We start from the raw sequence: 20,161 nt of genomic DNA on the forward strand, positions 1-20,161 counted from the left end.
ACTTCTAATACTTACTCCTTAAGAGTGTGCCAACAGACGTGAAAATCTTACAGCAGTGACAGCTACACATCTCACCAATGAGGAAGTGTAGGGGTAATGTGATTAGTCAGTATAAGAACAGAGAGCTAGTAAGTGACATTTTTTTTTTTTTTTTTTTTTGGTTTTTCGAGACAGGGTTTCTCTGTATAGCTTTGCGCCTTTCCTGGAACTCACTTGGTAGCCCAGGCTGGCCTCGAACTCACAGAGATCCGCCTGCCTCTGCCTCCCGAGTGCTGGGATTAAAGGCGTGCGCCACCACCGCCCGGCGTAAGTGACATTTTAAAACTGGAGTACTTTAATTTTCCTGATATTTAAATACATGTGTATATAGCAAATACTGCTAACACACACACACACACACACAGAATAAATAAAGACAGACCTAGGTTATTGCTGACAAAATTTTAAAATAGGACTACTGAATTTTATATTTATCTTTATAGTCAGTTAATTTCAATTTCTTTTCTTTCTTCTTCCAATGCTGGTACCTGAACTCAAGGCCTTGAGCATGCTAGGTAAAAATTCTATCACTGAGCTAAACTAAACTTGGACTTCTTCAAGGAAGTAAGCAGTTAGAGGCTTATACCTGGGCCTATTTTAGGTTTGTTCCTTCTATTCAGTTTTCTTCAGTTGTTTTCAAGGAATTCTCATCAAAATATAACAATTCTAGTGCTACAGAACTATAGTATGAGGTCATTATTGAAAAATATAATGCCAGAATCAAAGAAAGAAAGATGTTCACCATAGGACTCCCTAACACTCAGGAACCAAGTAGGAAGAGTCCGTTTGTCCTAGGAACAACTGCCTGAGCATTCCTTAAAGTCAATCCCAACCACACATAAGATCCTTTCTTCTCTTACCTTCTGCTTCAGATGTGGGGCATGATTGTCTTCTTTTGCTGAGAGATACAGGGAGCGAACCTGCTCCTGTACTGCATTGTAAAAAGTTGTCTCCCAAAACTGCTGATTTGTCCAAATGGGGTGGTCCTGTACACAGGTGTAGGCAAACTGGCTAACTCCAGGGGCAAGTTTCTGCGAGAACATGAAATATCTATCAGCACAGTGTAGGCAGATTATGACAGTTCAGAAGGTCACAGGCGCTACAGTTAATTGTAGAGGTGATAAAAAGATTTCTTTAAAGGCTTAGTAACCAACACTGCACTCATGTTCAACTGACAACTGCAGGCTCTCTATGAAATCCTTTAAAGTCTTGGTTACTTTACCTACCCAAATGAGAATTTTAACAGTAGCTATACTATTAATTATAGAATTAATATAATTCTTTGAATTATAGATTATATAAAAAATATCTACTACTCTGGTGGGTATAGGGTGTGTACTGTGTAGTTATTATAACTGGGATGCATACTAAAATCCAACACAACCTAAACCTAAAACTCTAGTAATCTAAAAATTTCTCTTACTTTGATTTATGGCTTTTTTTTTTTTTTTTTACATTTATTTGTTTGGTGTGTGTGTGTGTGTGTGTGTGTGTGTGTGTGTGTGTGTGTGTATGCATGCTATACAGCCTGTGTTCAGAAATAATGAGCTCTCTCCTTCTATTATGTGGATTCTGAGGTTTGAATTCAAGTTTTCAGGCTTGCTGGCAAACATCGTTATCAACTGATCCATCTCAGTGGCCCAAGAATTTTAATTATTATTATTATTTTGGACACAGGGTCTTACTATCCAGCTCAGGCTGTTTCAGAACTCTCAATCTTCTTGCCTTAGCCTTATGAGTGCTGAGATTACAGACGTGTATACCACTGTTTCTGTCTAGGATATATTTTAAAAATATATTAAATAATTCACCACTTCTTAGCAAATAGTAGGTGAAATAACAGGGTAGATAAAAAATTGTGACCCATTTTATCTTTTGTAATTGAATTAATCTTTTTTTGTAATTAGAAGTACAGTTTCTGATAAATTTTCTTTTTAAGCAATTTAATAAGTTGAATTCTCTTCTGAAATGTTCAATACTAAAGATCATTACTGTTAAGGTTATATGCGTAATTATGCAGCGAAAGTTCATTTTTAAGGATGTGTAACACAAGTAAGATACCAAGAGAATGCTATGTTTGATGTAATTTCCCTCTTGATTTAGGGCATACCAACCCTAAAGCTAGAGCAAGCACTAGTTATACCAGGAAATTTAGTCTTACACACTTACAAGCAGAGTGACTGTGATTTGGCCTGCAAGAATCATGTGTCATATATTATGCAAGTTCCTTTCAAGACAGGGCTGTGCACTGCCATGGAGGGGACTACCTATAACTATGGTTCCTTCTGTAAGGTCACTATAAACAGATACCGACCATGTTGGCAGAAAGAGGGGAAGGCCATGTTTGGTTTTCATGATGCCTCATTTGCTCACTTCGGATACTTTCTTCCATGGGAAATCATGGACAAAATGTGTGTGGTTCTGCTTGTTGTGTTAGCAGAAACTACACTGAATCATATGTTCCTTCTAGAGTCTGCATAAACACACCCAGTGAGTGGGTTATACATTATCCCCTTCACATTTTAGAACTTCACATCAGTAACAGTGCAAAGGCCTATTCTGAACGAGACTTTTTATTTTACTTTGACATTTTCATACCATTGTAGTTTGCTCATACTTACCTGTTATCCCCCATTCTCTTCCTCTCCAAATAGTTCTCCTTTTGCTTTCATGTCTCACGTGTGTGTGTGTGTGTGTGTGTGTGTGTGTGTGTGTGTGTGTATGAGCCTCTTAGATTTTTTCATGAGAGAAAATATGCCACATGTCTCAAAGAGATTGTAGAAGCATAAAAATCAAATAAGATAAAGCCTAATTCTGAGCTGGGTGTAGTGGCACACGCCTTTAATCCTAGCACTTTGGAGGCAGAGGGAGGTGGATCTCTGTGAGGTCAAAGCCAGCTTGGTCTATATAGTGACTCTAGGACAGCCAGGACTATGTAGAGAGACCCTGCCTCATACCTCCTCCACCCAAACATAATTCTAAGTTGCCTTCCCTTGAGTATAACCAAAAGTAGAACCATTTCTTACAAATGCAGCACATTGTAAACTATGGAAGCTCTAAATAGTCTGTAGTCTTGACACAATATAAATGTAGACAAGTTCAGAAAACTGAGCTGTCTGCATCAGTCTTCAGAGTAGGTTTAGGAGCATTCTCCATGAATCTGATAGGTTAATGAAGCCCTGCCTTTCTTAAGCATTGATCTCAGCCATGCTATATATTGCTTTCCTGGTCATATATCCATTGAAATAATTTTCCTGTTTACACATAAACTAAATAAATATCTAAAACTTTTCTAATTTTTCAACAAAATGAGACCATATATTCAAAGGCAGAAAAATGGTGTAAAACAGAAGAGCCAGAGCATAGTCCGTTTTCTAGGTGAGAATTACAACAGGATAAAGGATCATAAGGTAATTTTGTGGTAGTAAGCCAGTCCCCACACAGCTATAGCATCTGCTTAAGCTATGTATAAGAAATCATTAATTCCAAAGCACTTAAAATATTACCTCTTTAGAGCATGCATACGCCTTCTTTCTTGGTGATTTCACGTCATGCTCAATTGTGAGGAGGGAACATGTGTCCCAGTTAGTATGGACACTGTACCGATGGACAAGTATGTTCTTAGGACCAGCAGAGGGCAGTGAAGCCTCTTCTGCCTACACATCATCATAGCTTCAACTAGCATATAAAAGCAGAACTCTACAGAAAGTAGGTAGAAGAAATACTGCATGTCTTCACTGCCCATCTGAGACTCTGTGAGAACAGAAATGAGGTGGTGGTACGTATGTATGTATGTATGTATGTATGTATGTATGTATGTATTTATGTATGTATGTATTTAACAACAGAGACTCAGCTGTTCTAGAATTCACTACCTAACAACCCCAGGCAGGCTTCCAACTCAGGATGTATGTATGTATGTATGTATGTATGTATGTATGTGTAATGTATGTATGTATTTAACAACAGGGACTCAGCTGTTCTAGAATTCACTACCTAACAATCCCAGGCAGGCTTCAAACTCAGGAGTCTCCAGCTTCAGGTTAAGGTAAGGTGTAATAGGATTAGAGACCTTCTCTACCACATCTGATTACACTTTCCTTAAGATACAAAAATTACCATATTCTATAAAATGGAACTTTAATATAATTATGGGTAAAGAGATGTAATGTGACTTTTTAGGGTTTCAGATTCATTGGAACAAGTGACAGTAGCACAGGTTTATTAGTAAATGGAAAATAAGCAACTATGGACAAAAACTGTCTCTTATTCTAGTCATTTCTTTGGTTTGAAGCAGACTTTTTTTGGGAAGGTTTCCCATACTGGTCCATGTGTTCTCTTAGTGACTATCCTGAGGGTAACAGGGAATACTTGTCAAATGACATCTCTTTTACCCTTACTCTGGCATAAATATTTACTCTACAGTTCATAATACTTCTTATAATTATGTCCTAAAGAAACAAATGATATCTTGTCATCCAATTTTTTAAGATATTTAAAAATGTGTCGACTTCCTTCCTTATCTAGAACAAATAGCCCTGAAGGTACTAGATTAAGCAATGCCATTCATTTCCGACAAAGCTTTCAAAAGAAACCCAGCATGAGACAGGATGTGGAGAACAGACTCATGGTGCTCACCAAACAACAGGCCTAATTAAAATCCTCATACGGACACAAATCATCTGAGGAGACGATCAGGAGTTATGTGAGTACGCAGGAACTGTCTAAAGTCTGTTTGGCTAGAAATGGCTCATAGCTTCATTTAGGGGATTCAGAGGGAAACTACCTATCAGGAAAGAAGGCTAGCTGGCAGGTCCAATGTCATAAAACATGTAATGGTCTTTATGAATAATGTACAACTATCTAAACTGATTAGGACTTCCTTACTGTATTTAATTCAGTTCTCAAAGCAGTTTTAATGACCCACAGACACAGGTAATACTTCCCACTTCAGTAACATGAGAAAACAGAGGCCACAGAGCTAGAGTTGGGCATCTACTGTAAGATTATACAACATTTTTTTTTTTTTTTTCTGTTCCAGGTAAGGTTGTTTCCAACTCTTTGCTACAACAGACAATGGGGCATGAATACCAAAACACATGTCAACTGTTATCTTGTGATAGTTCAGTACCACTTTTTAGATCAGGTCTCATGTAGCCTTAGCTGACTTCAAACCTGCTATGTAGCCAAAGATGATCTTGAACTCACAATAATCCAGCCTCCAACTAAATGTTGGGATGTAGGCATGTGCCACCATACCTGCTTGACTTTCAATATTACTTAATAGTGTGTGGAATACTTGAGAGAGGTCTCAAGAAATATGATTCCTACTGTCATCTGTACCAATAAGCATGTGGGGTCCACTGATCATCAGTTATCCTGATAACAAATTATTTCATGCAGAGTTTCTGCAAATCCACTATTCAAAATAGTTAACTGGAGCTGTTTAATGTAAAAATCTCAGTTTGGGGTTTCAATTTCTAATTGTCTTCCAAGTGTAAGAAAATTCCTGTTCCCTCTTTTCTTTAGTGTTACTTTCACAGTTTTGTTGAATTTAGATAGGATCCAAATAAGGATACATATTAGCATTTGTTAGACCACAACTCAAATCAGTTCTACTTTAGGGTCTGTTTTAAGCTGGACTTTGTTGAAAAAAAAAAAAAAAAAAAAAAAAAAGGACCATTTATCTGTCCTATAGCAGTTGCTGACTATAGTGGAGTGCTATCATTTAACATTCTTTTGGCCCCCGTGTTTCCCATGGATTGGCAATGTCTAATGGTCTGATTAGATTCAGGATTGTCTGGCAAAAATACTTCTCAGATGGTACCATCTCAAGGGGCACACCTGGTCCTGGTCTCTTGTGATGTTAGAGCTGTTGCTAGTCAATAGGTGGACCACGAGGAGTAGTAAGACATGATGTTCTTATTAAGCGTCACGTCACTCCCTTGTGTACTCACTACCTGAGACATTGCTAAAAGGAACAATATGAAATTCTGAGTTCTATATTCAATGTAAGCATGTACATATATATGCAGGTGCACACATGCATGCACAAAACAAGAATCAATATTTGATTCAATCTCTTCATTTGATAGTTTTACAAATAATGAGATATCTTTATCATTATAGTAGAATATTAATTTGGCCTTTCATTAATATATTTATAAATTTGGGAATTTTAAATATTCTTAAAGATTCTTAAACCTATGTTTAGAAATAAAGAAACAAATAAACCTTATCCTCAAGTATTTACTAGAAACCCATATTTTCATTAACTCAAAGTCAGGCACTATGATGTTCTGGTGTACAATATTTCTAACATCTATGTGGGGAGATGATAATCGCAGAGTATGTGATGACTGATGAACTTATAACAGCACTGCAAGCTGAGAGGTTAGAGGCTTATTACAATGGAATAAACAAAAAGAATAGGAGATCCTAACAGGGTATTATTTCAGGGACTTAAGTGTAATATGTACAATAGACAAAAGGTGAAAATGTATCTCTCATGACATGTACTTGTAAGTGGCTTTAAAGCTCAGCAAAAAAGCTTATTCTGGGGGCTGAGGAGGTAGCTCAGTTAAGAGCACTTGGGACATAAGTATGAAGATCTGAGTTTAGGTGACTAGCACTCTTAAAAGCAAGATATGACTGTGCAATGGATTACAATGCATGCAATCCTAGGCCTGGGGAAGTAGACACACAAACACACATGCACACCATTTATTGTTGAGTTTTTTTTTCAGTAGCTACCCCTTACAAAGTTAGTGACTTTAATGCTCATTATAGGAGAAAAAGGCAAATGATCAGTACCTTATTAACACACTTGACTATCATGCTGCTATTAAAATGGTTATTGTGATGATATGCTTACAAACAAAGCACTTTTTACATTTCAGAAAATAAGTCAACTATGCTATGGTTATGTCTGTAGGTACACAACAATTTAGAGAAGGTGCCGGGAGATGGCCTAGTCAATGAAGTGCTTGCTGGTAAGCATGAGGTCCTGGTTTTGGGTATCCAGATCCTAAGTGAAAAGGTAGGTGTGATTCATATACCTACAATCTCATCATATTAAATGTGGAAGTAGGAGGCTCCTGGGGTTTTTCACTGGCCAGTCATTCTAGTGAAGTCAGCATGTTCCAGGTTTAGTGAAAGACCATGCCTCAAGAACTAAGGTAGAAAATAATTGAGAAAGATACCTGACCTTGACCTGAGTACTTCACAGATACACATGAGTCAGGACACTCAGTGTTGCATAGCAATTTCCTTTGATTTGAAACATTTCATCAGGAAGAAAGACTCCTTAAGATTTAGAATAGGAACAAAACTTAAAAGGCTCAGGAAGCAAACTATTTAGGAGTCTTAGGAAGTTCCTAAAACTTGTAAGATAGACAAAGCCCCTTATAAGCAGTAACAACTGCTAGGCAGAGTAGACTTTGAGACCAAGTTGGCTGTAAACTGTGCAGGGAAGGGAGCTCCAAGAATACAGTTTTGCTTTTGAGTCATCCATGCTCCTGGAAGAAGCAATCCCAGTAAGCTGGACTCTGGTGGAACTATTACTTTGGTTTAATTTTTTTTTCTTTTCTGGGGCTAATAGAAAATTTGTCTACAATTTCCCAGGAAAAGTTAATAATATTTGCATACACACAAACATATTACACCACCCCCCAAAAAAAGTCAAGATGAAAATTGCTGGGTAGTGGTGGCACATGGCTTTAGTCCCAGCTGATAAGTGAATATTTAATGCTACACTATTCAATTCTATAATAAAAGTTAGAATTCAATGAATTCTAGCACTGTATTCCTATCTTCTGACCTCCACATGTGAGCCATGGTATGTACATATGTCTACACACAAACTACACACACACACACACACACACACACACACACACACACACGGTTGTATGTATGTATCTATCATCTATCTAAATATATGTAAAAATTTTAAAGTAATCCAATGTTTCATAAACATAGATGAAAAAATTCTAAATGAAATTATAGCAAATCAAATGTAGCAACATATTAAAAAGATAATATGTTGTAACCAAGTGAAACTTAGGAATGTAGGGAAGAGGCTTAAAAAAGCTTATTAAAATGTGTATAAAATGTAGGAAATGTAGATAAGATACATAACAATAAGACAGCTGTTATGCTGTTAAGTTATACTCTTCTTATTTTATCCCTCATATTCCTGAACCCCTCCTGATAGTCCCTTTCTTCCTCCCAAAGAGTATCACCTTTGCTTTTACACTATATGTATCCTGTGGTGGTTGGGATGAGAATGGTCTTCACATGTTTATATGTTTGAATACTTGGTCTCAGTTAGGAACTGTTTGGGAAGGATTAAGAAGTACGGCCTTGCCAGGCGGTGGTGGCGCACGCCTTTAATCCCAGCACTAGGGAGGCAGAGCCAGGCGGATCTCTGTGAGTTCGAGGCCAGCCTGTACTACCAAGTGAGTCCCAGGAAAGGCGCAAAGCTACACAGAGAAACCCTGTCTCGAAAAACAAAAAAAAAAAAACAAAAAAAAAAAAACAAAAAAAAAAAGTATGGCCTTGTTAGAGGAGATGTGTCACTGCGGGGGTTGGGGGGAGGCTTTAAGGCTTCAAAAGATTCCCACCATCCCCAGTGCATTCTCTGCATCCTGCTTGCAGGTCAAGATATGAGCTCTCAGTTGCTCCCGCCAACATGAATTCTGCCTGCTGCCATGGTACTCAGCCATGATGGACTCTCAACCCTCTAAAACCTTAAGTCCAATTAAGCATTTTCAAAGTTGTCTTGGTCATGGTGTTTTTCACAGCAATAGAAAAGTAGCTAATATATATCCCATTACCCTATTTCCTACTTCCCTTAATATTTCTTCCACCCCTCCACCATCTTCTTTCTGGTTTTATGACCCACAAACACATACAAATGGAAAATGTGGCATTTGTCTTTGAGTCTAGCTTATTTAATTTAACATGATGGTGATGCCCACTAATATCCATTTCCCTGCAAGTGTTGTGATTTCACTTTTTTTTATGGCTGAAAATGTCCACTATATATACCACATTTTCTTTATCTAGACTGGTTCCATTTCGAGCTATTGTGAACAGTAAGGTAATTAATAGTGGATGTGCAAGTATTTTTGTAGTATGTCCACTTAGATTGCTTTGGGTAGATACCTAGAAAGAGTCTGTTTAATTTGTGTTTGAGTGTTTGCTTTCTATATGTATGTGCACCATGTGTATGCCTGGTACTTATAGAGGTCAGAAGAAGGCATCAGATATGAAGGAATTGGAGTTATGGTTGTGAACCATGTGTTGGGAATTGAATTCAGGTTTTCTGCGATGGTAAGCAATCTTAACCATGGAGCCATCTCTCCAGCCCCTACCTGGGTAATACGGTAGTTTTATTTTTAGGTGTAGGAACCTCCACACTGACTTCTTAGGGGGCTGCACCAGCTTGTAAGTGGGTAAGGACTCCTCTTTCCCTACATTATTGTCAGTCTTTGCTCATGTTTGCTTTGTGATAGTCATTATGAATGGGGTGAGATGGAATCTTAAAGCAGTTATACTTTGCATTTCTTAAATGAATACAGATGTTGCATACATTCTCAAATGCTTGTTGGCTATTTGTATTTCTTCTTTTCAGAATTGCCTTATGTTCATTAGCCCATTTACTGATTAGATGGTTTATTTATTTTGGTATTTAATTTTGGCAGTTCTATGTATTAGACATTAAGCCCCTGTCTGATGTATAGCTGGCAATGATTTTCCCTAACTCTACAGGTTTCTTTTCATTCTGATGATTTTTTTTTTTACTGTGCAAAAGCTTTTAAATTTCATTTAATTCCATTTGTGATTTCTTGGGATTATTTCCTAATAGAGTCCTTTAAAAAAAGTCCTTGCCTATGCCTATATCTTGGAATATATTTTTAACCTATTTGTTCCTTCAGAATTTTCTAAGTTTCCAAGTCTTACATTAAAATCTTTGATCCCATTTTGAATTAATTTTGTGCATGGTGAGAGACAGGAATAGTTTCATTCTTTGATAGCTAGATACTGTTTTCACAGTACTAAATGTTAAAGAGGCTGTCTTTTTTCAATATATGTTTTTTACAACTTGGTTGAAAATTACATGGCTGTAGTTGTATGGGTTTACTTCTGGGTCCTCTATTTTATTTTGCTGGTCTGTATGTTTGTTTTGTTCCAGTAACACACTTTTTTGCTACTGTGTCTCTGTGGTATATTTTGAGATCAGGTACTGTGATGTCTCCAGCATTGCTTCTTCTGCTTAGGACTGCTTTGGTTATCCATGGTCTTTTGTGCTTAGAAATTAATTTTTGGATTGTTTTACCAATTCTGTGAAGGATGTCACTGGAATTCTGATGGTGACTGCATTAAATCTATAGACTATTTTTGCTAATATAGCTATTTTTACAATATTGATTCTGTCTTCTTCAATTTCTTTATTTAATGCTTTATTATTCTCTCTCTCTCTCTCTCTCTGGGTGTGTGTGTGTGTGTGTGTGTGTGTGTGTGTGTGTGTGTGTGAGAGAGAGAGAGAGAGAGAGAGAGAGAGAGAGAGAGAGAGAGAGAGAGAGAGAGACACTATGGGTATGTGCGTGTTAAGTACAGGTCCCTGTAGAGGTCAGAAGAGGTGTTAGATCACCTGAAGCTGAGTTACACTATCTTTATCATTTACTGACATCTGTCTTCATAAATGCCTATCTCAGTCCTATTACTGCCTGTAGATATTGGAGATACACAGAGAACTTGCCAAATTCTAAAAGATGAGTTACATATTTTCAGGTTTGCTTCTAAGATTACAATTCCAAATCTAATTTTATTAGCTGGAAATATCCTCCAAGGGTATAACAAAACAGACCAATTTCTCTCAGGCATTCCAGATGGCTCTATGACTTCTTCATTGTAACCCCCATCATCAACAGTACAGCATTCGGTTGACGGAGAGTTCCCTCTGCTTTCATTATGCCAATACTGAAAACCTTGAAAGCAGAAAGCAGTTTGTCTTTCCATCTCTCAAATCACAGGAAAATCTATTAGTGACAAAAAGGCCAACTGTAAAGCTAGAGAAATTAAAAACAAAACGTTTGCACTTCAGACAGAAAGGGAATCTGCTGAGTCACTGAGTGTTTATAATAGCACACAGTTCACTTCCTGCTGTAATGATTTCTTCTGTAACTCAACAGCTCCCCCACAGATCCCCATCAAGTCTATGACTTCTCAAAAATGTTAACAATGCTGACTACTATAAAGAAAGGAGTGCTGCCTAAGCAAAATTAAACTAGAAGAATAGTCTATTTACACAGTTTGCTTTAGGGACACACAGTTGATAAAACTCTGTGCATTTGTTACTCATAAAGACAGTCATGAGTTCTGCATTTTCCAATTATAGCATGCTATAGGTACTTCAAAACTTTATAATTTCCATCCTAAGGCCAGAAAACCCACACACTAATGAATATATTAAAGTCCACTGAAAAAAAATTAATGTAAGTATCAAGCAATCAAGTGATTACCAGAGCAGGTTCCAGAACTATTGAGGGGCCCGAAGGAGGTGAAAGGGCATAGGAAAAAAAAAAAATCCCATTGGAACAGTTCAGCTCATTCACAAAGAGCATTCTCTTCCACTGTTAATCAGGGTCAAAATACTTTTTAGCATTGTGAAGGGCAATAATCTTTGCTACTGATAATATAGGAAAAACTATTTACATAGATAAAGATATGAAGAAAGTATAGGTACTTTGCTTGGGGCTAGAAATATAATGTAGGGGTAGGATGCTTGCCTAGTATGTGTGGGGTCTTAGGTTCATTCAACAGCACTAAATATACACAAATGTATTTATATGTATATATTTATGTATATATATTTATTTAGATGTGTATATTTAATTTGCTTACATGTTCACTGGAGTGAAAGTCAGTAAATGGAAGACTTTTGCTTTCTGCTCGAGCTAGAATTAAAGATAGTAATGGAGAATACAGACCCATAACAGGTAGAGCAGGACAGTAATTATAAATGCTAGTCTGGGTGTGGAACTTTGACTAATCTCTGTGAGATTAGGAACTGTATCTCTTCTGTACTTCTGTGCACATGCAGTGACTGGTGAAGTAGACATTCAGCTTACAGCTGAACTCCATCCTGTTCTTCATTCCACCAGTATTCATTGTGGACTTATTATATGCCAGTCACTCCAACAGGTGCTTTATGTGTACCACCTCCTTCCATCTTTACTTATTACCATCCCAGACATTTGTTTAAGATCTCAGAATAAGCCCGAGTTCAAATTCAGACCTGATTCCCATTTCAGGGCTTTTCACTTATGTCTCAGGTACCTCTTTCTATTGTTGTGAAAAGACATCATGTGACTAAGGCAACTTACCAAAGAGTTTATTGGGGGCTTGGTTACAGTTTTGGAAGGTTGGTCCATGACAATCATGGCAGGGAGCATGGAAGCAGGTATGGCACTAGAGCAGTAGCTGAGAGCTTACATGTTAAAACAATAACCACAAGTCAGAGGGATGGGATCCAACTGAGAATTTTCATGGGCTTTTAACCTCAAAGCCCACCCTCAGCAATGACACACTTCCTCCAACAAGGCCATACCTCCTAATCCTTCCAAAATCAGTTCCATCCACCTAGGGACCAAGTATTCAAACATATGAGCTTATTGGGGCCATTCTCATTCAAACCACCACACTTACTGTGATACACAATAAAAATTTAAGGTCAGGGTTAAAAGTGAGAAGCTGACATCCTATCAGCTGCATGTAGTTTACACATTTTGCTTTGGTTATTTAGAAGGTTTATGAGTGTGTGTGTGTGTGTGTGTGTGTGTGTGTGTCACAGACAGAGAGACAGAGAGAGAGAAAGAGAGAGATGATAGACTGATAGACTGACAGACTTTTACCATTTATGTAGAAACCAGAGGCTGACTTTCAATGTCTTCTTTTGCTACTCCTCTCTACATTGTGTTTTGAGAAGGGATCTCACACTGAACCTGGAGCTCATTGTTTCCATTAAACTGTTGACCAGTAATCCTCCAGGATCTTCCTGTCTCCACACCCCCAGGGCTGGGGTGACAGGCATACACCTCCAAGCTTGGCTCTTATATGTCTGCTGAGGATTTGAACTTTGGTCTTTGTGCTTACCCATCAATCACTTTACCTAATGAACCCCTTGTTCAGGATTTTTATTTTATTTTTTTTAATTAATCCACAAGAAGACATTTTATGTAATGTCTAAATTTATAATTTTCTTCAAAAAAAATCAAGAGCTGTATTAACAATATTCTTGCATGGCTGCAGCTTCTGGAGCTGAACAGAGGCTGCCTTGCAGATAGGAACCTGCTCCTCCTCAGGCTTGCTTTACTCACTTCCATTCTCTGGTCTCTAGGCATGTAGGCTAGCAATTCGTAGTACCATTCTGGTTTCTCCCGAAATTGCCTCATGAATGATAGTCTTTTGTGCCAGCCTACTGATGGTCTGTCAATCTTTCAAGCCTCCTTATCTGCATTGCTCTAAGTTCCTGAAAGTTTAGTACTGCTTACTCCTTAGAGACTAGAGAATAATATTAGTCTAAACTCCTTAACATGGCATTCTAGGCATTCTGTGCTTGATTTCAAATTACCTTTGCCATCACATTTTCCACATTTATTGAGTGAGTAGATTGTGGTTACCTTAAAAGGAGGGATTCCAGTGTCTTGCTATAGAATTCTGTGTGTTTGTGTGTATATGTGTTTTTAAATGTTTTCAACAATGGCTTGGATTGCAATTATGATTTTCAAAGTTAATTCAAAGAAACAGGAATCTATAATTTATTTAAAATTGTCTCTCAGAGATATGTGCCCTAGTCCATTTACTACTTAAAGAAGCCACTGGAGAACAAAAAGATAATGGGATTGACAGTATTTTTTTAAAAAAGATTCTCTTATTTTTATTTTTTGTCTATGTGTTTTGCCCAAATGTATACACCATGTGTGTGCAGTGCCTGCAGAGGTCTGAAGAAGGCGTTGGATCCCCTGCAACTGGAGTTGTCTATGAGTTGCTATGTAGGTGCTGGGAACCGAGCTTGGGGCCTCTGCAAGAGCAGCAAGTCCTCTTAATCTGTAAGCCATTGAGTCAGCCCCCTTGACAGTAGTTTTAAGATTACATATACAAGCTAAATATGGTGGCACAGTGCCTATAATCCAGCATTAGGAGGCTGAGGAAGGAGGATCCTGAGTTAATCCCAGGCTGGACTGAACAGTGAGGGACCCTATCTCAAAATAAAGCAAAGCAAAACAAAACAAAACCAAAACCCACATACACACAAATAATAAAGAAACTGATACTCTGCTTTTTTTCTGTGTGTGACAGAGTAAGTATTCCTAAAATATTTTTTGATATGGGATCTTGTTTTGTTTAATTTTTAAGATCAAGAAGAAAAACTGGTGATAAGTAAAAGATATAAATGAATAGATACAAATGTTTAAGTAAGATAAGATCTATATTTTGAAACATGTCTTATTGCATAGCACTGGTACCTAAGGATATATTATTACTGTAACCATGAACACTTTTTTGCACACAAGAGATGTGGTAATTCTAAAATGTACTATCACATTCAAGCTTTAAAGTATTAAAACAAAGGCACTCAAACTGAGCATATGGTTGTCTTAGTAACAAATAATAGTAATTTTCTAAAATCTCAATCCTTTCTTAGGATTCAAATTCCACTCCTGTTGGGCTGATTTCTTATGATTACACTTTGGCATCTGCACACACTGACGTCAGCTTCAGTTAACTTTCTTGAATAGAAAAGAGAACAGGTTTTCACTTTGGTCAAGCATAGTGTCTTCAACTCGCCTTAACTTCCTTCCTTAAATAAATAACCTTGTTTTTTTTTTCCTTTTATTTTATTTTACAATACCATTCAGTTCTACATATCAGCCACTGGTTCCCTTGTTCTCCCCCCTCCCACTCCCTCCTCTCCCCCCCAGCCCACTCCCCATTCCCACCTCCTCCAGGGCAAAGTCTCCCCTGAGGACTGCGATCAACCTGGTAGACTCAGTCCAGGCAGGTCCAGTCCCCTCCTCCCAGATTGAGCCAATCGTCCCTGCATAAGCTCCAGGTTTCAAACAGCCAACTCATGCAATGAGCACAGGACTTGGTCCCATTGCCTAGATGCCTCCCAAACAGATCAAGCCAATCAACTGTCTCACCTATTCAGAGGGCCTGATCCAGCTGGGGGCCCATGACCTTGTTTTTTTTTTTAAGAAAAGCAGCAAAGCACAAAAGTGTACTTTCCCCACAGCTTTCCTTGTAACAGCATTATCTTTACAAGGTAAAATCAAGTCATCAAATGTTTAATTGGGAAACTAATCACCTAGCAAATAGGTAAGAATTCTGGTCCAATACAAATGTCTTCTTAATTTGAGAGACACCCAAAATGCAAACAGTAGGCAGAAAAGATTTCAGAAAATGCATCCTAGGAAATGCTTGAGTAGAAACAAACTCATCATTATTTGCTAATCTTGGAATTTTGAACTGCTATGTGTACTGTTTGTTATCTTGTAGAAAAATTTCTACAAAACTCACAGGTATTGGGATAAAGCAAGTAAAATTAGATTTTAACTATGAGGAAGAATATTAATGGTGACACAATTGTCTGAGTCACAGAAGTTATACAACTACACAATATTAGTGGATATTTGTAATATCAACTAATTTAGCATGGAACCATTAGTTACCACTTCTATATATGGTGTTCTCCTTCTAAAACTTCTAAGAAAGTACTTGAAAATATCTGCTTGCACTAGTCATTACTTCTTTTTTTAAAAAAATAGTATTTTATAATTAATTTAATTTTACATATCAGCCACGGATTCCCCTGTCCTCCCTCCTCCCACCTCCCAGTCTTCCCCCCAATCCATCCTCCATTCCCACCTCCTCCAAGGCAAGGTCTCCCCTGGGGAGTCAGCCCAGGTGGGTAGATTCAGTTGAGGCAGGTCCAGTCCCCTCCTCCCTTCAACAAGGCTGAGCAAAGTGTCTCACCATAGGCCCTAGGTTCCAAAAAGCTAGCTCATGCACCAAGGACAGGTCCCAGTTCCACTGCCTGGAGGCCTCCTAAACAGTTCAAGCTAATCAACTGTCTCACTTATCCAGAGGGCCTGGACCAGTTCCATGGGGGCTCCTCAGCTATTGGTTCACAGTTCATGTGTTTCCACTAGTTTGGCTATTTGTCTCTGTGCTTTTTCCAATCATGGTCTCAATATCTCTTGCTCATATAAACCCTCCTCTCTCACACCAATTGGACTCCTGGAACTCCACCTGGGGCTTGGCCATGGATCTCTGCATCTGCTTCCATCAGTCACTGTATGAGAGTTCTATCATGACAGTTAGGGTGTTTGGCCATCCGATCACCAGAGTAGGTCAGCTCAGGCACTCTCTCAACCATTGCCAGCAGTCTATAGTGGACTGACTAAATACTAGTCAGTATTTCTTAAGCTGCACTCCAGTGAGAAGCTAATGGAATATCATTTAATTCATGCTAGTTCCCTTTCCCAAGTACACCTACAATAGTTTCATATTGATGATACCTGAATATCACAACCTGGTCTCAAAGTCCTACACAACATGTCATTAACTGTACACTAATATTTTTATTTATCTACTGTTGCATGGAAATAACTATTAGAATTCCTAGCTACTTCCCCAGCTATTATGACCGTGCATGCACTGGCAAGATGTTAAGTGATCTCAGGGCAATGTCCTACATAATCCGTGAGCAGCATGATCTATGTGCATGCGTGGTGTAGCTACATAGGCCTATATGCTCATGTGTACGTGTGGGGGGGCACGACTATAAAAGTGGGTTCCACTTATCCCTCTTCCCGCATGTTCATTCCCCATAGGCCTATGCACACCCCTTCTGTTCCCTTCCCTTAATAAACTCTTATAGTGGGTTTGTTGTACCTTGTGGCTTTTCTCGCACAGTAAACAGCACCACTTAACGACATTGCACCGCCTAATAAATAACAACTACCAAGATTTGGTAGCTTAAAAGGCAACAATTATTTCTTACTAGTCACTAACCTATCTTTCGGAATTTTAAACTTTTATCTGTAAAGTAACCTGCTCTAAGTTACTTTTGAACTCTAAAATCTCAGTGCCCTCTCCCCCATGCTGTGGAGAGGATGCTTTCTACTGATGAGGTCTGTCCAATGTTGTCAGAATTCACACAAACATGAACAACAGACTCTTGGGAGTTTCAAAATTGAGCTTTGCTTGAAATGAAACCTTGTGTGTAAGCTCAGTATCTGAAGAGAAACAAAGAGGTGGGTTGGGGTTAGGAAATACTCTGTAAGGGCAGACTCCATCTTCTCCATGACCTTCCACTGAGTATCCCCTCCCCCACTTCTTGCTGTCTCAGATTTAGGGAGGAGACAGCACTGTTCTTAACTGCTTTTATTGTCAAGCACTCCTTTAATCTGCCACAGTCTTCTAAAAAGAAAATAAAGAATAAATAAAATTCCATGCTACTGTGGAATAAAGTAGTATCTGGCTTTGGTCCATAATTGTACTTCCTTTTTCAACATTTTCGGTTAATTTTTAATGGCAGTACATAATATATTAAAAGTTGATCAACTTAGTAACTTTGACTGTTATTCCAAGAAGGCATTGTGCAGCCTGCTTGACCCTCCCACTCCTCCCCCACAATGTGGCTCCTGTGTGCTGTCTCATTTGGTTTTCTTCCCATTTTGTTCTACAGAGTTTTCCAAATTTCTGGCCTGTATTCCTTTTTCTTCTGTATTAGGTATCTCTGTAGAAGTTTCTCAAACTTATATTTTAAATTAGAGCTATCTCTGAAGTTAAAAATATGCAAATTCTATTTGTTTTCTCTATAGGTCCACAAAGTCCAAACTACAAATTAGCAGCTTACAGTTATTTTGTTTTGAATTTTATTATTAACAATCAATTAGAAAGTCCCTAACAGATTTTCTTTTGAGGCAAGTGCTTGCTCATATTTAGTACAGAACGGGCTATAACTACCTCCATTTCCTGAGTGCTGTAACTGCAAGTATGCACAACTGTACTGACTGGTTGATTGTCAACACAAGTTGGAAGATGGATGGAAAGAGGGATTCTCAATCGAGAAAATGCCTCCAAGTGATTTGCCTGTACAGAAGTCTGTGGTGCATTTTCTTAATTAATGATTGCTGTGGGAGGGCCTAGCCCACTGTGGATGGTGCCACCCCTGGGTAGGTGGTCTTGGGGTGTATAAGCAAGCACTCCTCGATGGCCTCTGCCATCAGTGCTCTTGGCTTCAGGTTCCTGCCTTGTTTAACTTCTGGGCCCCACCTGACTCCTCTCAGTGACAGCCTATAATGTGAAACTATAAACTGAAACAAACCCGTTCCTCCCCAAGTTAATTTTGGTCATGATGTTTTATCACAGCGATAGAAACCCTAACTAAGATAGTCAATATTGTCAGCCTTTTGGTCTTCTGAAAAGCTGATGATCTGGCAACACTGTCCATACTGTTTTTTCTTGTGGTAGCACCCTTTGGAGGTTAGAGGGCAATTTCCTATGTCAGTTTTCTCCTACCATGTGGGTTCTTGGAATTAAACTCATGCTGTGGAATAATCCTTCTGTATGCTGTGAATATATATTACTCTTATTGGTTAATAAAGAACTGACTGGCCGGTAACCAGGCAGGAAGTATAGGCAGGACAGCCAAACTGAGAATGCTGGGAGAAAGAAGGGTGGAGTCAGAGGGCCGCTAGCCAGACATAGAATGAGTGGGGCACACAAAGTGGAGTAGAGGTAAAAGCCACATGGCAAAATGCAGATTAATAGAAATAGGTTAATTTAAGTAAGAGTGAAATAGAAACTATGTTCATAGGGTTACAATGAAGTTTATGATTTAGTGTTTAGCTGCAATGCTTGGCAGTAGGAAATAGTTGTTAATGTGCATTTACCATTTATAGCCATCGTCATCATCATCTCCATCCTTGCAGCACCATTCAGAGTGGGTAGTTAATAAATTACTGATTACTGTAGACATTGTGATCAGTGAGAAAGAAGCAGCTAGTGTATCTCTATGTGTATACTGTGATGAAAACCAGTTCCATTAAAAATGTTCAAAAGTCTTACCATTACTTATTAAAACAACAACAAATAGGCTGATAGTGCATGTCTTTAATCCCAGCACTCAGGTAGCAGAGGCAGGAGAGTCTCTGTAAATTTGAGGCCAGCTTGGTTTTCTTAATGAGTTTCAGGAGAGCCAGGACTAAATAGAGACCCTGCTTTGTTTTGGGCAGGTTTTTCAGCTTAGTTTTGAGACAGAGTACCTTGCTGAACCTGGAGTTTACTAATTCATATAGAGTGGCTCTCTTGCCCCTCCTCTCCCGTCTCTGCTTCTCCATGTTAGGATTTAGCTGTGAGTGGCCAGGCTAGCCTCTCAGAGATCGGCCTGTCTTGACCTCCACAGTGCTAGAATTAAAGACATGTGCCAACATGTCTGGCTTGAATGGCACTTGAGCCGTTACTTTTTTTTTTTTTTTTTTAATAGGTGCTGGGAATCTGAATAAAGGTCTTCATGCTTGTGTGAACTATCTCCTCAGCCCCAGGTTAGTTTCCTTGAGTGGCACATTGCTATTCAGTGTATCACCTCAGACTGTTTCCCATTTTCTTACATTATTTCATGCCTGTTTACCTCAGTACATAATCTACTAAACAGCAGCAGAAGCCATGTCTCCGGCACCACTGCAACCCACAACACCTAGTACGGAGTTCTACACAGGAGGATGAAGATTCTGGTGAAGAAAACTTATCTACCACGGGAAAGTATCTACATTATTAAATAAATTCGGCCCTTCAAACTTGTTTGTGCTATTCGTTTGGTTAAACCTTTGCTTTTCAGTCACGAGAAAAGAGAAGCAAATCCTTGTTTTTCCTACATGGGCACACCAAGTCAGTCATAGTCTGACCACAAAGTTGTTCCATCTGCCTCTACCTCCAGTAAAATTCCCAGTGAATTTCTTATTTTCTCTGCCTGTAACATTTATACATTCTTGCTCTTTGCTGTTCTTCACCTCATCCCTACCTGTAAGACGAACACTCATGTATC

At 38.5% G+C, this 20,161-nt stretch overlaps 1 protein-coding gene and 1 long non-coding RNA gene across 10 annotated transcripts in view; one reads left to right on the forward strand and one right to left on the reverse strand.

Annotated features, from left to right (window-relative positions):
• Window positions 1-20,161, reverse strand: part of Sbf2 (SET binding factor 2) — a 349,435-nt gene that overhangs the window by 73,212 nt on the left and 256,062 nt on the right. For all 8 annotated transcript variants that reach the window (XM_076550122.1, XM_076550109.1, XM_076550106.1 and 5 more), the window contains one exon: window positions 900-1,070. In XM_076550122.1, the coding sequence (XP_076406237.1) occupies window positions 900-1,070 (171 nt within the window). The remainder of the gene's footprint in view (window positions 1-899; window positions 1,071-20,161) is intronic.
• On the forward strand, window positions 3,952-19,913 carry LOC121831007 (uncharacterized). Of its 2 annotated transcripts, none has more exons than XR_006074400.2 (5): window positions 3,952-4,087; window positions 4,567-4,744; window positions 6,974-7,078; window positions 19,604-19,661; window positions 19,753-19,913. It is a non-coding gene; the product is annotated as an uncharacterized LOC121831007 (long non-coding RNA). The 2 variants fall into 2 exon arrangements; XR_006074401.2 differs by lacking the exon at window positions 3,952-4,087 and adding an exon at window positions 4,099-4,194.

The sequence above is a fragment of the Peromyscus maniculatus genome, chromosome 1, assembly GCF_049852395.1.
Source record: "Peromyscus maniculatus bairdii isolate BWxNUB_F1_BW_parent chromosome 1, HU_Pman_BW_mat_3.1, whole genome shotgun sequence".
Classification (NCBI taxonomy): Eukaryota; Metazoa; Chordata; class Mammalia; order Rodentia; family Cricetidae; genus Peromyscus; species Peromyscus maniculatus.